Source organism: Oncorhynchus mykiss, chromosome 10 (genome assembly GCF_013265735.2).
Source record: "Oncorhynchus mykiss isolate Arlee chromosome 10, USDA_OmykA_1.1, whole genome shotgun sequence".
Lineage (NCBI taxonomy): Eukaryota > Metazoa > Chordata > Actinopteri > Salmoniformes > Salmonidae > Oncorhynchus > Oncorhynchus mykiss.
In genome coordinates, this window is record NC_048574.1 from 83053037 (window position 1) to 83080584 (window position 27548).

Below are 27548 nucleotides of genomic sequence, written 5' to 3' on the forward strand. Positions count from 1 at the left end.
GATGTCCTGGATGGCAGGGAGCTCTGCCCAGTCTACCATGTGATTCTACATCTCTGACACCGCCTGGTATAGATGTCCTGGATGGCAGGGAGCTCTGCCCAGTCTACCATGTGATTCTACATCTCTGACACTGCCTGGTATAGAGGTATTGGAGGGCAGGGAGCTCTGCCCAGTTTACCATGTGATTCTACATCTCTGACACCGCCTGGTATAGAGGTCCTGGAGGGAAGGGAGCCCTGCCCAGTCTACCATGTGATTCTACATCTCTAACACCGCCTGGTATAGATGTCCTGGATGGCAGGGAGCTCTGCCCAGTCTACCATGTGATTCTACATCTCTGACACCGCCTGGTATAGATGTCCTGGATGGCAGGGAGCTCTGCCCAGTCTACCATGTGATTCTACATCTCTGACACCGCCTGGTATAGAGGTCCTGGAGGGCAGGGAGCTTTGCCCAGTTTACCATGTGATTCTACATCTCTGACACCGCCTGGTATAGAGGTCCTGGAGGGCAGGGAGCTCTACCCAGTCTACCATGTGATTCTACATCTCTGACACTGCCTGGTATAGAGGTCCTGGAGGGCAGGAAGCTCTGCCCAGTCTACCATGTGATTCTACATCTCTAACACCGCCTGGTATAGAGGTCCTGGATGGGCAGGGAGCTCTGTCCAGTCTACCATGTGATTCTACATCTCTGACACCGCCTGGTATAGATGTCCTGGATGGCAGGGAGCTTTGCCCAGTCTACCATGTGATTCTACATCTCTGACACCGCCTGGTATAGAGGTCCTGGATGGCAGGGAGCTCTGCCCCAGTTTACCATGTGATTCTACATCTAGCAGGGGAGACTCTCTGTGGTAGCCTTACTCTCTCACTCTGTGTGTGTGTGTGTGTGTGTGTGTGTGTGTGTGTGTGTGTGTGTGTGTGTGTGTGTGTGTGTGTGTGTGTTCAGGAGGAGGGCAGAGTTCTTTGAACTGGGTCAGAGAGGAGTGAGGTGGGAGGAGGACAGGCACAGAGACTTACTAAGGTGAGAATCCTAAACCCTATACAGTGCACCACTTTATGACACCCTATGGGCCTAAAGTAGTGCACTAGGGTCACACATCTCTGCGTTAAGTAGTGCCCTACTTTATGACACCCTATTCTCTATATAGTGCACTACTTTGACACCCTAAACCCTATATAGTGCACTACTTTATGACACCCTAAACCCTATATAGTGCACTACTTTATGACACCCTATTCTCTATATAGTGCACTACTTTGACACCCTAAACCCTATATAGTGCACTACTTTATGACACCCTATTCTCTATATAGTGCACTACTTTATGACACCCTATTCTCTATATAGTGCACTACTTTATGACACCCTATTCTCTATATAGTGCACTACTTTATGACACCCTAAACCCTATATAGTACACTACTTTATGACACCCTATTCTCTATATAGTGCACTACTTTATGACACCCTATTCCCTATATAGTGCACTACTTTATGACACCCTATTCTCTATATAGTGCACTACTTTATGACACCCTATTCTCTATATAGTGCACTACTTTATGACACCCTATTCTCTATATAGTGCACTACTTTATGACACCCTATTCTCTATATAGTGCACTACTTTATGACACCCTATTCTCTATATAGTGCACTACTTTATGACACCCTAAACCCTATATAGTGCACTACTTTATGACACCCTATTCTCTATATAGTGCACTACTTTATGACACCCTAAACCCTATATAGTGCACTACTTTATGACACCCTAAACCCTATATAGTACACTACTTTATGACACCCTATTCTCTATATAGTGCACTACTTTATGACACCCTAAACCCTATATAGTACACTACTTTATGACACCCTAAACCCTATATAGTGCACTACTTTATGACACCCTAAACCCTATATAGTGCACTACTTTATGACACCCTATTCTCTATATAGTGCACTACTTTATGACACCCTATTCTCTATATAGTGCACTACTTTATGACACCCTATTCTCTATATAGTGCACTACTTTATGACACCCTATTCTCTATATAGTGCACTACTTTATGACACCCTATTCTCTATATAGTGCACTACTTTATGACACTCTAAACCCTATATAGTGCACTACTTTATGACACCCTAAACCCTATATAGTGCACTACTTTATGACACCCTAAACCCTATATAGTGCACTACTTTATGACACCCTAAACCCTATATAGTGCACTACTTTATGACACCCTAAACCCTATATAGTGCACTACTTTATGACACCCTAAACCCTATATAGTGCACTACTTTATGACACCCTAAACCCTATATAGTGCACTACTTTATGACACCCTATTCTCTATATAGTGCACTACTTTATGACACCCTAAACCCTATATAGTGCACTACTTTATGACACCCTATTCTCTATATAGTGCACTACTTTATGACACCCTAAACCCTATATAGTGCACTACTTTATGACACTCTAAACCCTATATAGTGCACTACTTTATGACACCCTATTCTCTATATAGTGCACTACTTTATGACACCCTAAACCCTATATAGTGCACTACTTTATGACACCCTAAACCCTATATAGTGCACTACTTTATGACACCCTATTCTCTATATAGTGCACTACTTTATGACACCCTATTCTCTATATAGTACACTACTTTATGACACCCTATTCTCTATATAGTGCACTACTTTATGACACCCTAAACCCTATATAGTGCACTACTTTATGACACCCTATTCTCTATATAGTGCACTACTTTATGACACCCTAAACCCTATATAGTACACTACTTTATGACACCCTATTCTCTATATAGTGCACTACTTTATGACACCCTATTCTCTATATAGTGCACTACTTTATGACACCCTAAACCCTATATAGTGCACTACTTTATGACACCCTAAACCCTATATAGTGCACTACTTTATGACACCCTATTCTCTATATAGTGCACTACTTTATGACACCCTAAACCCTATATAGTGCACTACTTTATGACACCCTAAACCCTATATAGTGCACTACTTTATGACACCCTAAACCCTATATAGTGCACTACTTTATGACACCCTAAACCCTATATAGTACACTACTTTATGACACCCTAAACCCTATATAGTGCACTACTTTATGACACCCTAAACCCTATATAGTGCACTACTTTATGACACCCTAAACCCTATATAGTGCACTACTTTATGACACCCTAAACCCTATATAGTGCACTACTTTATGACACCCTAAACCCTATATAGTGCACTACTTTATGACACCCTATTCTCTATATAGTGCACTACTTTATGACACCCTATTCTCTATATAGTGCACTACTTTATGACACCCTAAACCCTATATAGTGCACTACTTTATGACACCCTAAACCCTATATAGTGCACTACTTTATGACACCCTAAACCCTATATAGTGCACTACTTTATGACACCCTATTCTCTATATAGTGCACTACTTTATGACACCCTAAACCCTATATAGTACACTACTTTATGACACCCTATTCTCTATATAGTACACTACTTTATGACACCCTAAACCCTATATAGTGCACTACTTTATGACACCCTATTCTCTATATAGTGCACTACTTTATGACACCCTATTCTCTATATAGTGCACTACTTTATGACACTCTAAACCCTATATAGTACACTACTTTATGACACCCTATTCTCTATATAGTACACTACTTTATGACACCCTAAACCCTATATAGTGCACTACTTTATGACACTCTAAACCCTATATAGTGCACTACTTTATGACACCCTAAACCCTATATAGTGCACTACTTTATGACACCCTATTCTCTATATAGTGCACTACTTTATGACACCCTATTCCCTATATAGTGCACTACTTTATGACACCCTATTCTCTATATAGTGCACTACTTTATGACACCCTATTCTCTATATAGTGCACTACTTTATGACACCCTAAACCCTATATAGTACACTACTTTATGACACCCTATTCTCTATATAGTACACTACTTTATGACACCCTAAACCCTATATAGTGCACTACTTTATGACACCCTATTCTCTATATAGTACACTACTTTATGACACCCTATTCTCTATATAGTACACTACTTTATGACACCCTAAACCCTATATAGTGCACTACTTTATGACACCCTAAACCCTATATAGTACACTACTTTATGACACCCTATTCTCTATATAGTGCACTACTTTATGACACCCTAAACCCTATATAGTGCACTACTTTATGACACCCTATTCTCTATATAGTACACTACTTTATGACACCCTATTCTCTATATAGTACACTACTTTATGACACCCTAAACCCTATATAGTACACTACTTTATGACACCCTAAACCCTATATAGTACACTACTTTATGACACCCTATTCTCTATATAGTACACTACTTTATGACACCCTATTCCCTATATAGTGCACTACTTTATGACACCCTATTCTCTATATAGTACACTACTTTATGACACCCTATTCTCTATATAGTGCACTACTTTATGACACCCTAAACCCTATATAGTGCACTACTTTATGACACCCTATTCTCTATATAGTGCACTACTTTATGACACCCTATTCTCTATATAGTGCACTACTTTATGACACTCTAAACCCTATATAGTGCACTACTTTATGACACCCTATTCTCTATATAGTGCACTACTTTATGACACTCTAAACCCTATATAGTGCACTACTTTATGACACCCTATTCTCTATATAGTACACTACTTTATGACACCCTAAACCCTATATAGTGCACTACTTTATGACACCCTATTCTCTATATAGTGCACTACTTTATGACACCCTATTCCCTATATAGTGCACTACTTTATGACACCCTAAACCCTATATAGTGCACTACTTTATGACACCCTATTCTCTATATAGTACACTACTTTATGACACCCTATTCTCTATATAGTGCACTACTTTATGACACCCTATTCTCTATATAGTACACTACTTTATGACACCCTATTCTCTATATAGTGCACTACTTTATGACACCCTATTCTCTATATAGTACACTACTTTATGACACCCTATTCTCTATATAGTGCACTACTTTATGACACCCTATTCCCTATATAGTGCACTACTTTATGACACGCTATTCTCTATATAGTGCACTACTTTATGACACCCTAAACCCTATATAGTGCACTACTTTATGACACCCTAAACCCTATATAGTGCACTAGTTTATGACACCCTAAACCCTATATAGTGCACTACTTTATGACACTCTAAACCCTATATAGTGCACTACTTTATGACACCCTAAACCCTATATAGTGCACTACTTTATGACACTCTAAACCCTATATAGTACACTACTTTATGACACCCTAAACCCTATATAGTGCACTACTTTATGACACTCTAAACCCTATATAGTACACTACTTTATGACACCCTATTCTCTATATAGTGCACTAGTTTATGACACCCTAAACCCTATATAGTACACTACTTTATGACACCCTATTCTCTATATAGTGCACTACTTTATGACACCCTAAACCCTATATAGTGCACTACTTTATGACACTCTAAACCCTATATAGTGCACTAGTTTATGACACCCTAAACCCTATATAGTACACTACTTTATGACACCCTATTCTCTATATAGTGCACTACTTTATGACACCCTAAACCCTATATAGTGCACTACTTTATGACACCCTATTCTCTATATAGTGCACTACTTTATGACACCCTATTCTCTATATAGTGCACTACTTTATGACACCCTAAACCCTATATAGTGCACTACTTTATGACACCCTATTCTCTATATAGTGCACTACTTTATGACACCCTATTCTCTATATAGTGCACTACTTTATGACACCCTAAACCCTATATAGTACACTACTTTATGACACCCTATTCTCTATATAGTGCACTACTTTATGACACCCTATTCTCTATATAGTGCACTACTTTATGACACCCTAAACCCTATATAGTGCACTACTTTATGACACTCTAAACCCTATATAGTACACTACTTTATGACACCCTAAACCCTATATAGTGCACTACTTTATGACACCCTATTCTCTATATAGTGCACTACTTTATGACACCCTAAACCCTATATAGTGCACTACTTTATGACACCCTAAACCCTATATAGTGCACTACTTTATGACACCCTATTCTCTATATAGTGCACTACTTTATGACACCCTATTCTCTATATAGTGCACTACTTTATGACACCCTAAACCCTATATAGTGCACTACTTTATGACACCCTAAACCCTATATAGTGCACTACTTTATGACACCCTATTCTCTATATAGTGCACTACTTTATGACACCCTATTCTCTATATAGTGCACTAGTTTATGACACCCTAAACCCTATATAGTGCACTACTTTATGACACCCTATTCTCTATATAGTGCACTACTTTATGACACCCTAAACCCTATATAGTACACTACTTTATGACACCCTATTCTCTATATAGTGCACTACTTTATGACACCCTAAACCCTATATAGTGCACTACTTTATGACACCCTAAACCCTATATAGTGCACTACTTTATGACACCCTAAACCCTATATAGTGCACTACTTTATGACACCCTATTCTCTATATAGTGCACTACTTTATGACACCCTAAACCCTATATAGTGCACTACTTTATGACACTCTAAACCCTATATAGTGCACTACTTTATGACACCCTATTCTCTATATAGTGCACTACTTTATGACACCCTATTCTCTATATAGTGCACTAGTTTATGACACCCTAAACCCTATATAGTACACTACTTTATGACACCCTATTCTCTATATAGTGCACTACTTTATGACACCCTATTCTCTATATAGTGCACTACTTTATGACACCCTATTCTCTATATAGTGCACTACTTTATGACACCCTATTCTCTATATAGTGCACTACTTTATGACACCCTATTCTCTATATAGTGCACTACTTTATTACACCCTAAACCCTATATAGTGCACTACTTTATGACACCCTATTCTCTATATAGTGCACTACTTTATGACACCCTATTCTCTATATAGTGCACTACTTTATGACACCCTATTCCCTATATAGTGCACTACTTTATGACACCCTAAACCCTATATAGTGCACTACTTTATGACACCCTATTCTCTATATAGTGCACTACTTTATGACACCCTATTCTCTATATAGTGCACTACTTTATGACACCCTAAACCCTATATAGTACACTACTTTATGACACCCTATTCTCTATATAGTGCACTACTTTATGACACCCTAAACCCTATATAGTGCACTACTTTGACACCCTATTCCCTATATAGTGCACTACTTTATGACACCCTATTCTCTATATAGTGCACTACTTTATGACACCCTATTCTCTATATAGTGCACTACTTTATGACACCCTATTCTCTATATAGTGCACTACTTTATGACACCCTATTCTCTATATAGTGCACTACTTTATGACACCCTATTCTCTATATAGTGCACTACTTTATGACACCCTATTCTCTATATAGTGCACTACTTTATGACACCCTAAACCCTATATAGTGCACTACTTTATGACACCCTATTCTCTATATAGTGCACTACTTTATGACACTCTAAACCCTATATAGTGCACTACTTTATGACACCCTATTCTCTATATAGTGCACTACTTTATGACACCCTATTCCCTATATAGTACACTACTTTGACACCCTATTCTCTATATAGTACACTACTTTATGACACTCTAAACCCTATATAGTGCACTACTTTATGACACCCTAAACCCTATATAGTGCACTACTTTATGACACCCTAAACCCTATATAGTGCACTACTTTATGACACCCTAAACCCTATATAGTGCACTACTTTATGACACCCTATTCTCTATATAGTGCACTACTTTATGACACTCTAAACCCTATATAGTACACTACTTTATGACACCCTATTCTCTATATAGTACACTACTTTATGACACCCTATTCTCTATATAGTGCACTACTTTATGACACCCTATTCTCTATATAGTACACTACTTTATGACACCCTATTCTCTATATAGTGCACTACTTTATGACACCCTATTCTCTATATAGTGCACTACTTTATGACACCCTATTCTCTATATAGTGCACTACTTTATGACACCCTATTCTCTATATAGTGCACTACTTTATGACACTCTAAACCCTATATAGTACACTACTTTATGACACCCTATTCTCTATATAGTGCACTACTTTATGACACCCTAAACCCTATATAGTACACTACTTTATGACACCCTATTCTCTATATAGTGCACTACTTTATGACACCCTAAACCCTATATAGTGCACTACTTTATGACACCCTATTCTCTATATAGTGCACTACTTTATGACACACTATTCTCTATATAGTGCACTACTTTATGACACCCTAAACCCTATATAGTACACTACTTTATGACACCCTATTCTCTATATAGTGCACTACTTTATGACACCCTATTCTCTATATAGTACACTACTTTATGACACCCTATTCCCTATATAGTGCACTACTTTATGACACCCTATTCTCTATATAGTGCACTACTTTATGACACCCTAAACCCTATATAGTGCACTACTTTATGACACCCTAAACCCTATATAGTACACTACTTTATGACACCCTAAACCCTATATAGTGCACTACTTTATGACACCCTATTCTCTATATAGTGCACTACTTTATGACACCCTAAACCCTATATAGTACACTACTTTATGACACCCTATTCTCTATATAGTGCACTACTTTATGACACCCTATTCTCTATATAGTGCACTACTTTATGACACCCTAAACCCTATATAGTACACTACTTTATGACACCCTATTCTCTATATAGTACACTACTTTATGACACCCTAAACCCTATATAGTACACTACTTTATGACACCCTATTCTCTATATAGTGCACTACTTTATGACACCCTATTCTCTATATAGTGCACTACTTTATGACACCCTATTCTCTATATAGTGCACTACTTTATGACACCCTATTCTCTATATAGTGCACTACTTTATGACACCCTATTCTCTATATAGTGCACTACTTTATGACACCCTATTCTCTATATAGTGCACTACTTTATGACACCCTATTCTCTATATAGTGCACTACTTTATGACACTCTAAACCCTATATAGTACACTACTTTATGACACCCTATTCTCTATATAGTGCACTACTTTATGACACCCTAAACCCTATATAGTACACTACTTTATGACACCCTATTCTCTATATAGTGCACTACTTTATGACACCCTAAACCCTATATAGTGCACTACTTTATGACACCCTATTCTCTATATAGTGCACTACTTTATGACACACTATTCTCTATATAGTGCACTACTTTATGACACCCTAAACCCTATATAGTACACTACTTTATGACACCCTATTCTCTATATAGTGCACTACTTTATGACACCCTATTCTCTATATAGTACACTACTTTATGACACCCTATTCCCTATATAGTGCACTACTTTATGACACCCTATTCTCTATATAGTGCACTACTTTATGACACCCTAAACCCTATATAGTGCACTACTTTATGACACCCTAAACCCTATATAGTACACTACTTTATGACACCCTAAACCCTATATAGTGCACTACTTTATGACACCCTATTCTCTATATAGTGCACTACTTTATGACACCCTAAACCCTATATAGTACACTACTTTATGACACCCTATTCTCTATATAGTGCACTACTTTATGACACCCTATTCTCTATATAGTGCACTACTTTATGACACCCTAAACCCTATATAGTGCACTACTTTATGACACCCTAAACCCTATATAGTGCACTACTTTATGACACCCTATTCTCTATATAGTGCACTACTTTATGACACCCTAAACCCTATATAGTGCACTACTTTATGACACCCTATTCTCTATATAGTGCACTACTTTATGACACCCTAAACCCTAGATAGTGCACTACTTTGACACCCTAAACCCTATATAGTACACTACTTTATGACACCCTAAACCCTATATAGTGCACTACTTTATGACACCCTATTCTCTATATAGTGCACTACTTTATGACACCCTAAACCCTATATAGTGCACTACTTTATGACACCCTATTCTCTATATAGTACACTACTTTATGACACCCTAAACCCTAGATAGTGCACTACTTTGACACCCTAAACCCTATATAGTACACTACTTTATGACACCCTATTCTCTATATAGTGCACTACTTTATGACACCCTATTCTCTATATAGTACACTACTTTATGACACCCTAAACCCTAGATAGTGCACTACTTTGACACCCTAAACCCTATATAGTACACTACTTTATGACACCCTATTCTCTATATAGTGCACTACTTTATGACACCCTATTCTCTATATAGTGCACTACTTTATGACACCCTATTCTCTATATAGTGCACTACTTTATGACACCCTATTCTCTATATAGTGCACTACTTTATGACACTCTAAACCCTATATAGTGCACTACTTTATGACACCCTAAACCCTATATAGTGCACTACTTTATGACACCCTAAACCCTATATAGTGCACTACTTTATGACACCCTAAACCCTATATAGTGCACTACTTTATGACACCCTATTCTCTATATAGTGCACTACTTTATGACACCCTATTCTCTATATAGTACACTACTTTATGACACCCTATTCTCTATATAGTGCACTACTTTATGACACCCTAAACCCTATATAGTGCACTACTTTATGACACCCTAAACCCTATATAGTGCACTACTTTATGACACCCTAAACCCTATATAGTGCACTACTTTATGACACCCTATTCTCTATATAGTGCACTACTTTATGACACCCTATTCTCTATATAGTACACTACTTTATGACACCCTATTCTCTATATAGTGCACTACTTTATGACACCCTAAACCCTATATAGTGCACTACTTTATGACACCCTATTCTCTATATAGTGCACTACTTTATGACACCCTATTCTCTATATAGTGCACTACTTTATGACACCCTAAACCCTATATAGTACACTACTTTATGACACCCTATTCTCTATATAGTGCACTACTTTATGACACCCTATTCTCTATATAGTACACTACTTTATGACACCCTAAACCCTATATAGTGCACTACTTTATGACACCCTAAACCCTATATAGTGCACTACTTTATGACACCCTAAACCCTATATAGTGCACTACTTTATGACACCCTAAACCCTATATAGTACACTACTTTATGACACCCTAAACCCTATATAGTGCACTACTTTATGACACCCTAAACCCTATATAGTGCACTACTTTATGACACCCTAAACCCTATATAGTGCACTACTTTATGACACCCTAAACCCTATATAGTGCACTACTTTATGACACCCTAAACCCTATATAGTGCACTACTTTATGACACCCTAAACCCTATATAGTGCACTACTTTATGACACCCTAAACCCTATATAGTGCACTACTTTATGACACCCTATTCTCTATATAGTGCACTACTTTATGACACCCTAAACCCTATATAGTACACTACTTTATGACACCCTATTCTCTATATAGTACACTACTTTATGACACCCTAAACCCTATATAGTGCACTACTTTATGACACCCTATTCTCTATATAGTACACTACTTTATGACACCCTATTCTCTATATAGTACACTACTTTATGACACCCTAAACCCTATATAGTGCACTACTTTATGACACCCTAAACCCTATATAGTACACTACTTTATGACACCCTATTCTCTATATAGTGCACTACTTTATGACACCCTAAACCCTATATAGTGCACTACTTTATGACACCCTATTCTCTATATAGTACACTACTTTATGACACCCTATTCTCTATATAGTACACTACTTTATGACACCCTAAACCCTATATAGTACACTACTTTATGACACCCTAAACCCTATATAGTACACTACTTTATGACACCCTATTCTCTATATAGTACACTACTTTATGACACCCTATTCCCTATATAGTGCACTACTTTATGACACCCTAAACCCTATATAGTGCACTACTTTATGACACCCTAAACCCTATATAGTGCACTACTTTATGACACCCTATTCTCTATATAGTGCACTACTTTATGACACCCTATTCTCTATATAGTGCACTACTTTATGACACCCTATTCTCTATATAGTGCACTACTTTATGACACTCTAAACCCTATATAGTGCACTACTTTATGACACCCTAAACCCTATATAGTGCACTACTTTATGACACCCTAAACCCTATATAGTGCACTACTTTATGACACCCTATTCTCTATATAGTGCACTACTTTATGACACCCTATTCTCTATATAGTGCACTACTTTATGACACCCTATTCTCTATATAGTGCACTACTTTATGACACTCTAAACCCTATATAGTGCACTACTTTATGACACCCTAAACCCTATATAGTGCACTACTTTATGACACCCTATTCTCTATATAGTGCACTACTTTATGACACCCTATTCTCTATATAGTGCACTACTTTATGACACCCTAAACCCTATATAGTGCACTACTTTATGACACCCTATTCTCTATATAGTGCACTACTTTATGACACCCTAAACCCTATATAGTGCACTAGTTTATGACACCCTAAACCCTATATAGTACACTACTTTATGACACCCTATTCTCTATATAGTGCACTACTTTATGACACCCTATTCTCTATATAGTGCACTACTTTATGACACCCTATTCTCTATATAGTGCACTACTTTATGACACCCTAAACCCTATATAGTGCACTACTTTATGACACCCTATTCTCTATATAGTACACTACTTTTTGACACCCTATTCTCTATATAGTACACTACTTTATGACACCCTATTCTCTATATAGTGCACTACTTTATGACACCCTATTCTCTATATAGTGCACTACTTTATGACACCCTATTCTCTATATAGTGCACTACTTTATGACACCCTAAACCCTATATAGTGCACTACTTTATGACACCCTAAACCCTATATAGTGCACTACTTTATGACACTCTAAACCCTATATAGTGCACTACTTTATGACACCCTATTCTCTATATAGTGCACTACTTTATGACACCCTATTCCCTATATAGTGCACTACTTTATGACACCCTAAACCCTATATAGTGCACTACTTTATGACACCCTATTCTCTATATAGTACACTACTTTATGACACCCTATTCTCTATATAGTGCACTACTTTATGACACCCTATTCCCTATATAGTACACTACTTTATGACACCCTATTCTCTATATAGTGCACTACTTTATGACACCCTAAACCCTATATAGTGCACTACTTTATGACACCCTAAACCCTATATAGTGCACTACTTTATGACACTCTAAACCCTATATAGTGCACTAGTTTATGACACCCTAAACCCTATATAGTACACTACTTTATGACACCCTATTCTCTATATAGTACACTACTTTATGACACCCTATTCTCTATATAGTGCACTAGTTTATGACACCCTAAACCCTATATAGTGCACTACTTTATGACACCCTAAACCCTATATAGTACACTACTTTATGACACCCTATTCTCTATATAGTACACTACTTTATGACACCCTATTCTCTATATAGTGCACTAGTTTATGACACCCTAAACCCTATATAGTACACTACTTTATGACACCCTATTCTCTATATAGTGCACTACTTTATGACACCCTAAACCCTATATAGTGCACTACTTTATGACACCCTAAACCCTATATAGTGCACTACTTTATGACACCCTATTCTCTATATAGTGCACTACTTTATGACACCCTATTCTCTATATAGTGCACTACTTTATGACACCCTAAACCCTATATAGTGCACTACTTTATGACACTCTAAACCCTATATAGTGCACTACTTTATGACACCCTAAACCCTATATAGTGCACTACTTTATGACACCCTAAACCCTATATAGTGCACTACTTTATGACACCCTATTCTCTATATAGTGCACTACTTTATGACACCCTAAACCCTATATAGTGCACTACTTTATGACACTCTAAACCCTATATAGTGCACTAGTTTATGACACCCTAAACCCTATATAGTACACTACTTTATGACACCCTATTCTCTATATAGTGCACTACTTTATGACACCCTATTCTCTATATAGTGCACTACTTTATGACACCCTATTCTCTATATAGTGCACTACTTTATGACACCCTATTCTCTATATAGTGCACTACTTTATGACACCCTATTCTCTATATAGTGCACTACTTTATGACACCCTAAACCCTATATAGTGCACTACTTTATGACACCCTATTCTCTATATAGTGCACTACTTTATGACACCCTATTCTCTATATAGTGCACTAGTTTATGACACCCTAAACCCTATATAGTGCACTACTTTATGACACCCTATTCTCTATATAGTGCACTACTTTATGACACCCTATTCTCTATATAGTGCACTACTTTATGACACCCTAAACCCTATATAGTACACTACTTTATGACACCCTATTCTCTATATAGTGCACTACTTTATGACACCCTAAACCCTATATAGTGCACTACTTTGACACCCTATTCCCTATATAGTGCACTACTTTATGACACCCTATTCTCTATATAGTGCACTACTTTATGACACCCTATTCTCTATATAGTGCACTACTTTATGACACCCTATTCTCTATATAGTGCACTACTTTATGACACCCTATTCTCTATATAGTGCACTACTTTATGACACCCTATTCTCTATATAGTGCACTACTTTATGACACCCTATTCTCTATATAGTGCACTACTTTATGACACCCTAAACCCTATATAGTGCACTACTTTATGACACCCTAAACCCTATATAGTGCACTACTTTATGACACCCTATTCTCTATATAGTGCACTACTTTATGACACTCTAAACCCTATATAGTACACTACTTTATGACACCCTATTCTCTATATAGTACACTACTTTATGACACCCTATTCTCTATATAGTGCACTACTTTATGACACCCTATTCTCTATATAGTACACTACTTTATGACACCCTATTCTCTATATAGTGCACTACTTTATGACACCCTATTCTCTATATAGTGCACTACTTTATGACACCCTATTCTCTATATAGTGCACTACTTTATGACACCCTATTCTCTATATAGTGCACTACTTTATGACACTCTAAACCCTATATAGTACACTACTTTATGACACCCTATTCTCTATATAGTGCACTACTTTATGACACCCTAAACCCTATATAGTGCACTACTTTATGACACTCTAAACCCTATATAGTGCACTACTTTATGACACCCTATTCTCTATATAGTGCACTACTTTATGACACCCTAAACCCTATATAGTGCACTACTTTATGACACCCTATTCTCTATATAGTGCACTACTTTATGACACCCTATTCTCTATATAGTGCACTACTTTATGACACCCTAAACCCTATATAGTACACTACTTTATGACACCCTATTCTCTATATAGTGCACTACTTTATGACACCCTATTCTCTATATAGTGCACTACTTTATGACACACTATTCTCTATATAGTGCACTACTTTATGACACCCTAAACCCTATATAGTACACTACTTTATGACACCCTATTCTCTATATAGTGCACTACTTTATGACACCCTATTCTCTATATAGTACACTACTTTATGACACCCTATTCCCTATATAGTGCACTACTTTATGACACCCTATTCTCTATATAGTGCACTACTTTATGACACCCTAAACCCTATATAGTGCACTACTTTATGACACCCTAAACCCTATATAGTACACTACTTTATGACACCCTATTCTCTATATAGTGCACTACTTTATGACACCCTAAACCCTATATAGTACACTACTTTATGACACCCTATTCTCTATATAGTACACTACTTTATGACACCCTATTCCCTATATAGTGCACTACTTTATGACACCCTATTCTCTATATAGTGCACTACTTTATGACACCCTAAACCCTATATAGTGCACTACTTTATGACACCCTATTCTCTATATAGTGCACTACTTTATGACACCCTAAACCCTATATAGTACACTACTTTATGACACCCTATTCTCTATATAGTGCACTACTTTATGACACCCTATTCTCTATATAGTGCACTACTTTATGACACCCTAAACCCTATATAGTACACTACTTTATGACACCCTATTCTCTATATAGTACACTACTTTATGACACCCTAAACCCTATATAGTACACTACTTTATGACACCCTATTCTCTATATAGTGCACTACTTTATGACACCCTATTCTCTATATAGTGCACTACTTTATGACACCCTAAACCCTATATAGTACACTACTTTATGACACCCTAAACCCTATATAGTGCACTACTTTATGACACCCTATTCTCTATATAGTGCACTACTTTATGACACCCTATTCTCTATATAGTGCACTACTTTATGACACCCTAAACCCTATATAGTGCACTACTTTATGACACCCTAAACCCTATATAGTGCACTACTTTATGACACCCTATTCTCTATATAGTGCACTACTTTATGACACCCTAAACCCTATATAGTGCACTACTTTATGACACCCTATTCTCTATATAGTGCACTACTTTATGACACCCTAAACCCTAGATAGTGCACTACTTTGACACCCTAAACCCTATATAGTACACTACTTTATGACACCCTAAACCCTATATAGTACACTACTTTATGACACCCTATTCTCTATATAGTGCACTACTTTATGACACCCTATTCTCTATATAGTGCACTACTTTATGACACCCTAAACCCTATATAGTGCACTACTTTATGACACCCTATTCTCTATATAGTACACTACTTTATGACACCCTAAACCCTAGATAGTGCACTACTTTGACACCCTAAACCCTATATAGTACACTACTTTATGACACCCTATTCTCTATATAGTGCACTACTTTATGACACCCTATTCTCTATATAGTACACTACTTTATGACACCCTAAACCCTAGATAGTGCACTACTTTGACACCCTAAACCCTATATAGTACACTACTTTATGACACCCTATTCTCTATATAGTGCACTACTTTATGACACCCTATTCTCTATATAGTGCACTACTTTATGACACCCTATTCTCTATATAGTGCACTACTTTATGACACCCTATTCTCTATATAGTGCACTACTTTATGACACCCTATTCTCTATATAGTGCACTACTTTATGACACCCTATTCTCTATATAGTGCACTACTTTATGACACCCTAAACCCTATATAGTACACTACTTTATGACACCCTATTCTCTATATAGTGCACTACTTTATGACACCCTATTCTCTATATAGTGCACTACTTTATGACACCCTAAACCCTATATAGTGCACTACTTTATGACAGCCTATTCTCTATATAGTGCACTACTTTATGACACCCTAAACCCTATATAGTGCACTACTTTATGACACCCTATTCTCTATATAGTGCACTACTTTATGACACCCTATTCTCTATATAGTACACTACTTTATGACACCCTAAACCCTATATAGTGCACTACTTTATGACACCCTATTCTCTATATAGTGCACTACTTTATGACACCCTATTCTCTATATAGTACACTACTTTATGACACCCTAAACCCTATATAGTACACTACTTTATGACACCCTATTCTCTATATAGTGCACTACTTTATGACACCCTATTCTCTATATAGTGCACTACTTTATGACACCCTATTCTCTATATAGTGCACTACTTTATGACACCCTATTCTCTATATAGTGCACTACTTTATGACACCCTATTCTCTATATAGTACACTACTTTATGACACCCTAAACCCTATATAGTACACTACTTTATGACACCCTATTCTCTATATAGTGCACTACTTTATGACACCCTATTCTCTATATAGTGCACTACTTTATGACACCCTATTCTCTATATAGTGCACTACTTTATGACACCCTATTCTCTATATAGTGCACTACTTTATGACACCCTATTCTCTATATAGTGCACTACTTTATGACACCCTATTCTCTATATAGTGCACTACTTTATGACACCCTATTCTCTATATAGTACACTACTTTATGACACCCTAAACCCTATATAGTACACTACTTTATGACACCCTATTCTCTATATAGTGCACTACTTTATGACACCCTATTCTCTATATAGTACACTACTTTATGACACCCTAAACCCTATATAGTACACTACTTTATGACACCCTATTCTCTATATAGTGCACTACTTTATGACACCCTAAACCCTATATAGTACACTACTTTATGACACCCTATTCTCTATATAGTGCACTACTTTATGACACCCTATTCTCTATATAGTGCACTACTTTATGACACCCTAAACCCTATATAGTGCACTACTTTATGACACCCTAAACCCTATATAGTACACTACTTTATGACACCCTATTCTCTATATAGTGCACTACTTTATGACACCCTAAACCCTATATAGTGCACTACTTTATGACACCCTAAACCCTATATAGTACACTACTTTATGACACCCTATTCTCTATATAGTACACTACTTTATGACACCCTATTCTCTATATAGTGCACTACTTTATGACACCCTAAACCCTATATAGTACACTACTTTATGACACCCTATTCTCTATATAGTACACTACTTTATGACACCCTAAACCCTATATAGTACACTACTTTATGACACCCTATTCTCTATATAGTACACTACTTTATGACACCCTAAACCCTATATAGTACACTACTTTATGACACCCTATTCTCTATATAGTGCACTACTTTATGACACCCTAAACCCTATATAGTGCACTACTTTATGACACCCTATTCTCTATATAGTGCACTACTTTATGACACCCTATTCTCTATATAGTGCACTACTTTATGACACCCTATTCTCTATATAGTGCACTACTTTATGACACCCTAAACCCTATATAGTACACTACTTTATGACACCCTATTCTCTATATAGTGCACTACTTTATGACACCCTATTCTCTATATAGTGCACTACTTTATGACACCCTAAACCCTATATAGTACACTACTTTATGACACCCTATTCTCTATATAGTGCACTACTTTATGACACCCTAAACCCTATATAGTACACTACTTTATGACACCCTATTCTCTATATAGTGCACTACTTTATGACAACCTATTCTCTATATAGTACACTACTTTATGACACCCTATTCTCTATATAGTACACTACTTTATGACAGCCTATTCTCTATATAGTGCACTACTTTATGACACCCTAAACCCTATATAGTGCACTACTTTATGACACCCTATTCTCTATATAGTGCACTACTTTATGACACCCTAAACCCTATATAGTGCACTACTTTATGACACCCTAAACCCTATATAGTACACTACTTTATGACACCCTATTCTCTATATAGTACACTACTTTATGACACCCTATTCTCTATATAGTGCACTACTTTATGACACCCTAAACCCTATATAGTGCACTACTTTATGACACCCTAAACCCTATATAGTGCACTACTTTATGACACCCTAAACCCTATATAGTACACTACTTTATGACACCCTAAACCCTATATAGTACACTACTTTATGACACCCTATTCTCTATATAGTGCACTACTTTATGACACCCTAAACCCTATATAGTACACTACTTTATGACACCCTAAACCCTATATAGTACACTACTTTATGACACCCTAAACCCTATATAGTACACTACTTTATGACACCCTAAACCCTATATAGTACACTACTTTATGACACCCTAAACCCTATATAGTACACTACTTTATGACACCCTAAACCCTATATAGTGCACTACTTTATGACACCCTATTCCCTATATAGTGCACTACTTTATGACACCCTAAACCCTATATAGTGCACTACTTTATGACACCCTAAACCCTATATAGTACACTACTTTATGACACCCTATTCTCTATATAGTACACTACTTTATGACACCCTATTCTCTATATAGTGCACTACTTTATGACACCCTATTCTCTATATAGTGCACTACTTTATGACACCCTAAACCCTATATAGTGCACTACTTTGACACCCTATTCTCTATATAGTACACTACTTTATGACACCCTAAACCCTATATAGTGCACTACTTTATGACACCCTATTCTCTATATAGTGCACTACTTTATGACACCATAAACCCTATATAGTACACTACTTTATGACACCCTAAACCCTATATAGTGCACTACTTTATGACACCCAATTCTCTATATAGTACACTACTTTATGACACCCTAAACCCTATATAGTGCACTACTTTATGACACCCTATTCTCTATATAGTGCACTACTTTATGACACCCTAAACCCTATATAGTACACTACTTTATGACACCCTAAACCCTATATAGTGCACTACTTTATGACACCCTATTCTCTATATAGTGCACTACTTTATGACACCCTATTCCCTATATAGTACACTATTTATGACACCCTAAACCCTATATAGTGCACTACTTTATGACACCCTATTCTCTATATAGTACACTACTTTATGACACCCTATTCTCTATATAGTGCACTACTTTATGACACCCTAAACCCTATATAGTACACTACTTTATGACACCCTATTCTCTATATAGTGCACTACTTTATGACACCCTATTCCCTATATAGTACACTACTTTATGACACCCTAAACCCTATATAGTGCACTACTTTATGACACCCTATTCTCTATATAGTACACTACTTTATGACACCCTAAACCCTATATAGTGCACTACTTTATGACACCCTATTCTCTATATAGTGCACTACTTTATGACACCCTAAACCCTATATAGTGCACTACTTTATGACACCCTATTCCCTATATAGTGCACTACTTTATGACACCCTAAACCCTATATAGTGCACTAGTTTATGACACCCTATTCTCTATATAGTGCACTACTTTATGACACCCTATTCCCTATATAGTGCACTACTTTATGACACCCTAAACCCTATATAGTGCACTAGTTTATGACACCCTATTCTCTATATAGTGCACTACTTTATGACATTCTAAACCCTATATAGTGCACTACTTTATGACACCCTAAACCCTATATAGTGCACTACTTTATGACACCCTATTCTCTATATAGTGCACTACTTTATGACATTCTAAACCCTATATAGTGCACTACTTTATGACACCCTAAACCCTATATAGTGCACTACTTTATGACACCCTATTCTCTATATAGTGCACTACTTTATGACACCCTATTCTCTATATAGTACACTACTTTATGACACCCTATTCTCTATATAGTGCACTACTTTATGACACCCTAAACCCTATATAGTGCACTACTTTATGACACCCTAAACCCTATATAGTGCACTACTTTATGACACCCTATTCTCTATATAGTGCACTACTTTATGACACCCTATTCTCTATATAGTGCACTACTTTATGACACCCTAAACCCTATATAGTGCACTACTTTATGACACCCTATTCTCTATATAGTACACTACTTTATGACACCCTATTCTCTATATAGTGCACTACTTTATGACACCCTAAACCCTATATAGTGCACTACTTTATGACATTCTAAACCCTATATAGTACACTACTTTATGACACCCTATTCTCTATATAGTGCACTACTTTATGACACCCTATTCTCTATATAGTACACTACTTTATGACACCCTATTCTCTATATAGTACACTACTTTATGACACCCTAAACCCTATATAGTGCACTACTTTATGACACCCTAAACCCTATATAGTGCACTACTTTATGACACCCTAAACCCTATATAGTACACTACTTTATGACACCCTATTCTCTATATAGTGCACTACTTTATGACACCCTATTCTCTATATAGTACACTACTTTATGACACCCTAAACCCTATATAGTACACTACTTTATGACATTCTAAACCCTATATAGTGCACTACTTTATGACATTCTAAACCCTATATAGTACACTACTTTATGACACCCTATTCTCTATATAGTGCACTACTTTATGACACCCTATTCTCTATATAGTGCACTACTTTATGACACCCTAAACCCTATATAGTGCACTACTTTATGACACCCTATTCTCTATATAGTGCACTACTTTATGACACCCTATTCTCTATATAGTACACTACTTTATGACACCCTATTCTCTATATAGTGCACTACTTTATGACACCCTATTCTCTATATAGTACACTACTTTATGACACCCTATTCTCTATATAGTGCACTACTTTATGACACCCTAAACCCTATATAGTGCACTACTTTATGACACCCTATTCTCTATATAGTGCACTACTTTATGACACCCTATTCTCTATATAGTCACTACTTTATGACACCCTATTCTCTATATAGTGCACTACTTTATGACACCCTAAACCCTATATAGTACACTACTTTATGACACCCTAAACCCTATATAGTGCACTACTTTATGACACCCTATTCTCTATATAGTGCACTACTTTATGACACCCTATTCTCTATATAGTGCACTACTTTATGACACCCTATTCTCTATATAGTGCACTACTTTATGACACCCTATTCTCTATATAGTGCACTACTTTATGACACCCTATTCTCTATATAGTACACTACTTTATGACGCCCTAAACCCTATATAGTACACTACTTTATGACATTCTAAACCCTATATAGTGCACTACTTTATGACACCCTAAACCCTATATAGTGCACTACTTTATGACACCCTAAACCCTATATAGTACACTACTTTATGACATTCTAAACCCTATATAGTGCACTACTTTATGACACCCTATTCTCTATATAGTGCACTACTTTATGACATTCTAAACCCTATATAGTGCACTACTTTATGACACCCTATTCTCTATATAGTGCACTACTTTATGACACCCTATTCTCTATATAGTGCACTACTTTATGACACCCTATTCTCTATATAGTGCACTACTTTATGACACCCTATTCTCTATATAGTACACTACTTTATGACACCCTAAACCCTATATAGTGCACTACTTTATGACACCCTATTCCCTATATAGTACACTACTTTATGACACCCTAAACCCTATATAGTGCACTACTTTATGACACCCTATTCTCTATATAGTGCACTACTTTATGACACCCTATTCTCTATATAGTACACTACTTTATGACACCCTATTCTCTATATAGTGCACTACTTTATGACACCCTATTCTCTATATAGTGCACTACTTTATGACATTCTAAACCCTATATAGTGCACTACTTTATGACACCCTATTCCCTATATAGTACACTACTTTATGACACCCTAAACCCTATATAGTGCACTACTTTATGACACCCTATTCTCTATATAGTGCACTACTTTATGACACCCTATTCTCTATATAGTGCACTACTTTATGACACCCTATTCTCTATATAGTACACTACTTTATGACACCCTATTCTCTATATAGTGCACTACTTTGACACCCTAAACCCTATATAGTACACTACTTTATGACACCCTATTCTCTATATAGTGCACTACTTTATGACACCCTATTCCCTATATAGTACACTACTTTATGACACCCTATTCTCTATATAGTACACTACTTTATGACACCCTATTCTCTATATAGTGCACTACTTTGACATTCTAAACCCTATATAGTGCACTACTTTGACACCCTAAACCCTATATAGTGCACTACTTTGACACCCTAAACCCTATATAGTGCACTACTTTATGACACCCTATTCTCTATATAGTGCACTACTTTATGACACCCTATTCTCTATATAGTGCACTACTTTATGACACCCTATTCCCTATATAGTGCACTACTTTATGACACCCTAAACCCTATATAGTGCACTACTTTATGACACCCTAAACCCTATATAGTGCACTACTTTGACACCCTACACCCTATATAGTGCACTACTTTATGACACCCTATTCCCTATATAGTACACTACTTATGACACCCTAAACCCTATATAGTGCACTACTTTATGACACTCTAAACTCTATATAGTGCACTACTTTGACACCCTAAACCCTATATAGTGCACTACTTTGACACCCTACACCCTATATAGTGCACTACTTTATGACACCCTATTCCCTATATAGTACACTACTTTATGACACCCTAAACCCTATATAGTACACTACTTTATGACACCCTAAACCCTATATAGTGCACTACTTTATGACACCCTATTCTCTATATAGTGCACTACTTTATGACACCCTAAACCCTATATAGTGCACTACTTTTTGACACCCTATTCTCTATATAGTGCACTACTTTATGACACCCTATTCTCTATATAGTGCACTACTTTTTGACACCCTATTCTCTATATAGTGCACTACTTTATGACACCCTATTCTCTATATAGTACACTACTTTATGACACCCTATTCTCTATATAGTGCACTACTTTATGACACCCTATTCTCTATATAGTGCACTACTTTATGACACCCTATTCTCTATATAGTACACTACTTTATGACACCCTAAACCCTATATAGTGCACTACTTTATGACACCCTATTCTCTATATAGTGCACTACTTTATGACACCCTAAACCCTATATAGTACACTACTTTATGACACCCTATTCTCTATATAGTGCACTACTTTATGACACCCTAAACCCTATATAGTGCACTACTTTATGACACCCTATTCTCTATATAGTGCACTACTTTATGACACCCTATTCTCTATATAGTCACTACTTTATGACACCCTAAACCCTATATAGTACACTACTTTATGACACCCTATTCTCTATATAGTGCACTACTTTATGACACCCTATTCTCTATATAGTGCACTACTTTATGACACTCTAAACCCTATATAGTGCACTACTTTATGACACCCTAAACCCTATATAGTGCACTACTTTATGACACCCTATTCTCTATATAGTCACTACTTTATGACACCCTAAACCCTATATAGTGCACTACTTTATGACACCCTAAACCCTATATAGTGCACTACTTTATGACACCCTATTCTCTATATAGTACACTACTTTATGACACCCTATTCTCTATATAGTGCACTACTTTATGACACCCTATTCTCTATATAGTGCACTACTTTATGACACCCTAAACCCTATATAGTGCACTACTTTATGACACCCTATTCTCTATATAGTGCACTACTTTATGACACCCTAAACCCTATATAGTGCACTACTTTATGACACCCTAAACCCTATATAGTGCACTACTTTATGACACCCTATTCTCTATATAGTCACTACTTTATGACACCCTAAACCCTATATAGTGCACTACTTTATGACACCCTAAACCCTATATAGTGCACTACTTTATGACACCCTATTCTCTATATAGTACACTACTTTATGACACCCTATTCTCTATATAGTGCACTACTTTATGACACCCTATTCTCTATATAGTACACTACTTTATGACACCCTATTCTCTATATAGTGCACTACTTTATGACACCCTATTCTCTATATAGTACACTACTTTATGACACCCTATTCTCTATATAGTACACTACTTTATGACACCCTATTCTCTATATAGTGCACTACTTTATGACACCCTATTCTCTATATAGTGCACTACTTTATGACACCCTAAACCCTATATAGTGCACTACTTTATGACACCCTAAACCCTATATAGTACACTACTTTATGACACCCTATTCTCTATATAGTGCACTACTTTATGACACCCTATTCCCTATATAGTGCACTACTTTATGACACCCTAAACCCTATATAGTGCACTACTTTATGACACCCTATTCTCTATATAGTGCACTACTTTATGACACCCTATTCTCTATATAGTGCACTACTTTATGACACTCTATTCTCTATATAGTGCACTACTTTATGACACCCTAAACCCTATATAGTGCACTACTTTATGACACTCTATTCTCTATATAGTGCACTACTTTATGACACCCTATTCTCTATATAGTACACTACTTTATGACACCCTATTCTCTATATAGTACACTACTTTATGACACCCTATTCTCTATATAGTACACTACTTTATGACACCCTATTCTCTATATAGTGCACTACTTTATGACACCCTATTCTCTATATAGTGCACTACTTTATGACACCCTATTCTCTATATAGTACACTACTTTATGACACCCTATTCTCTATATAGTACACTACTTTATGACACCCTATTCTCTATATAGTACACTACTTTATGACACCCTATTCTCTATATAGTACACTACTTTATGACACCCTATTCTCTATATAGTGCACTACTTTATGACACCCTATTCTCTATATAGTACACTACTTTATGACACCCTATTCTCTATATAGTGCACTACTTTATGACACCCTATTCTCTATATAGTGCACTACTTTATGACACCCTATTCTCTATATAGTGCACTACTTTATGACACCCTAAACCCTATATAGTACACTACTTTATGACACCCTATTCTCTATATAGTGCACCACTTTATGACACCCTAAACCCTATATAGTGCACTACTTTATGACACCCTAAACCCTATATAGTGCACTACTTTATGACACCCTAAACCCTATATAGTACACTACTTTATGACACCCTATTCTCTATATAGTACACTACTTTATGACACCCTAAACCCTATATAGTACACTACTTTATGACACCCTATTCTCTATATAGTACACTACTTTATGACACCCTATTCTCTATATAGTGCACTAGTTTATGACACCCTATTCTCTATATAGTGCACTACTTTATGACACCCTATTCTCTATATAGTGCACTACTTTTTGACACCCTATTCTCTATATAGTGCACTACTTTATGACACCCTATTCTCTATATAGTGCACTACTTTATGACACCCTAAACCCTATATAGTGCACTACTTTATGACACCCTATTCTCTATATAGTGCACTACTTTTTGACACCCTATTCTCTATATAGTGCACTACTTTATGACACCCTATTCTCTATATAGTGCACTACTTTTTGACACCCTATTCCCTATATAGTGCACTACTTTATGACACCCTATTCTCTATATAGTACACTACTTTATGACACCCTATTCTCTATATAGTGCACTACTTTTTGACACCCTATTCTCTATATAGTGCACTACTTTATGACACCCTATTCTCTATATAGTGCACTACTTTTTGACACCCTATTCTCTATATAGTGCACTACTTTATGACACCCTATTCTCTATATAGTGCACTACTTTATGACACCCT

The 27548-nt window shown here is 36.5% G+C and overlaps 1 protein-coding gene across 1 annotated transcript in view; it reads left to right on the plus strand.

Moving 5' to 3' along the window:
- Window positions 1-27548, plus strand: part of LOC118966663 (cGMP-specific 3',5'-cyclic phosphodiesterase-like) — an 80520-nt gene that overhangs the window by 30861 nt on the left and 22111 nt on the right. Inside the window, exon 19 of the mRNA XM_036989410.1 lies at window positions 952-1026. Coding sequence (XP_036845305.1) covers window positions 952-1026 — 75 coding nt within the window. The remainder of the gene's footprint in view (window positions 1-951; window positions 1027-27548) is intronic.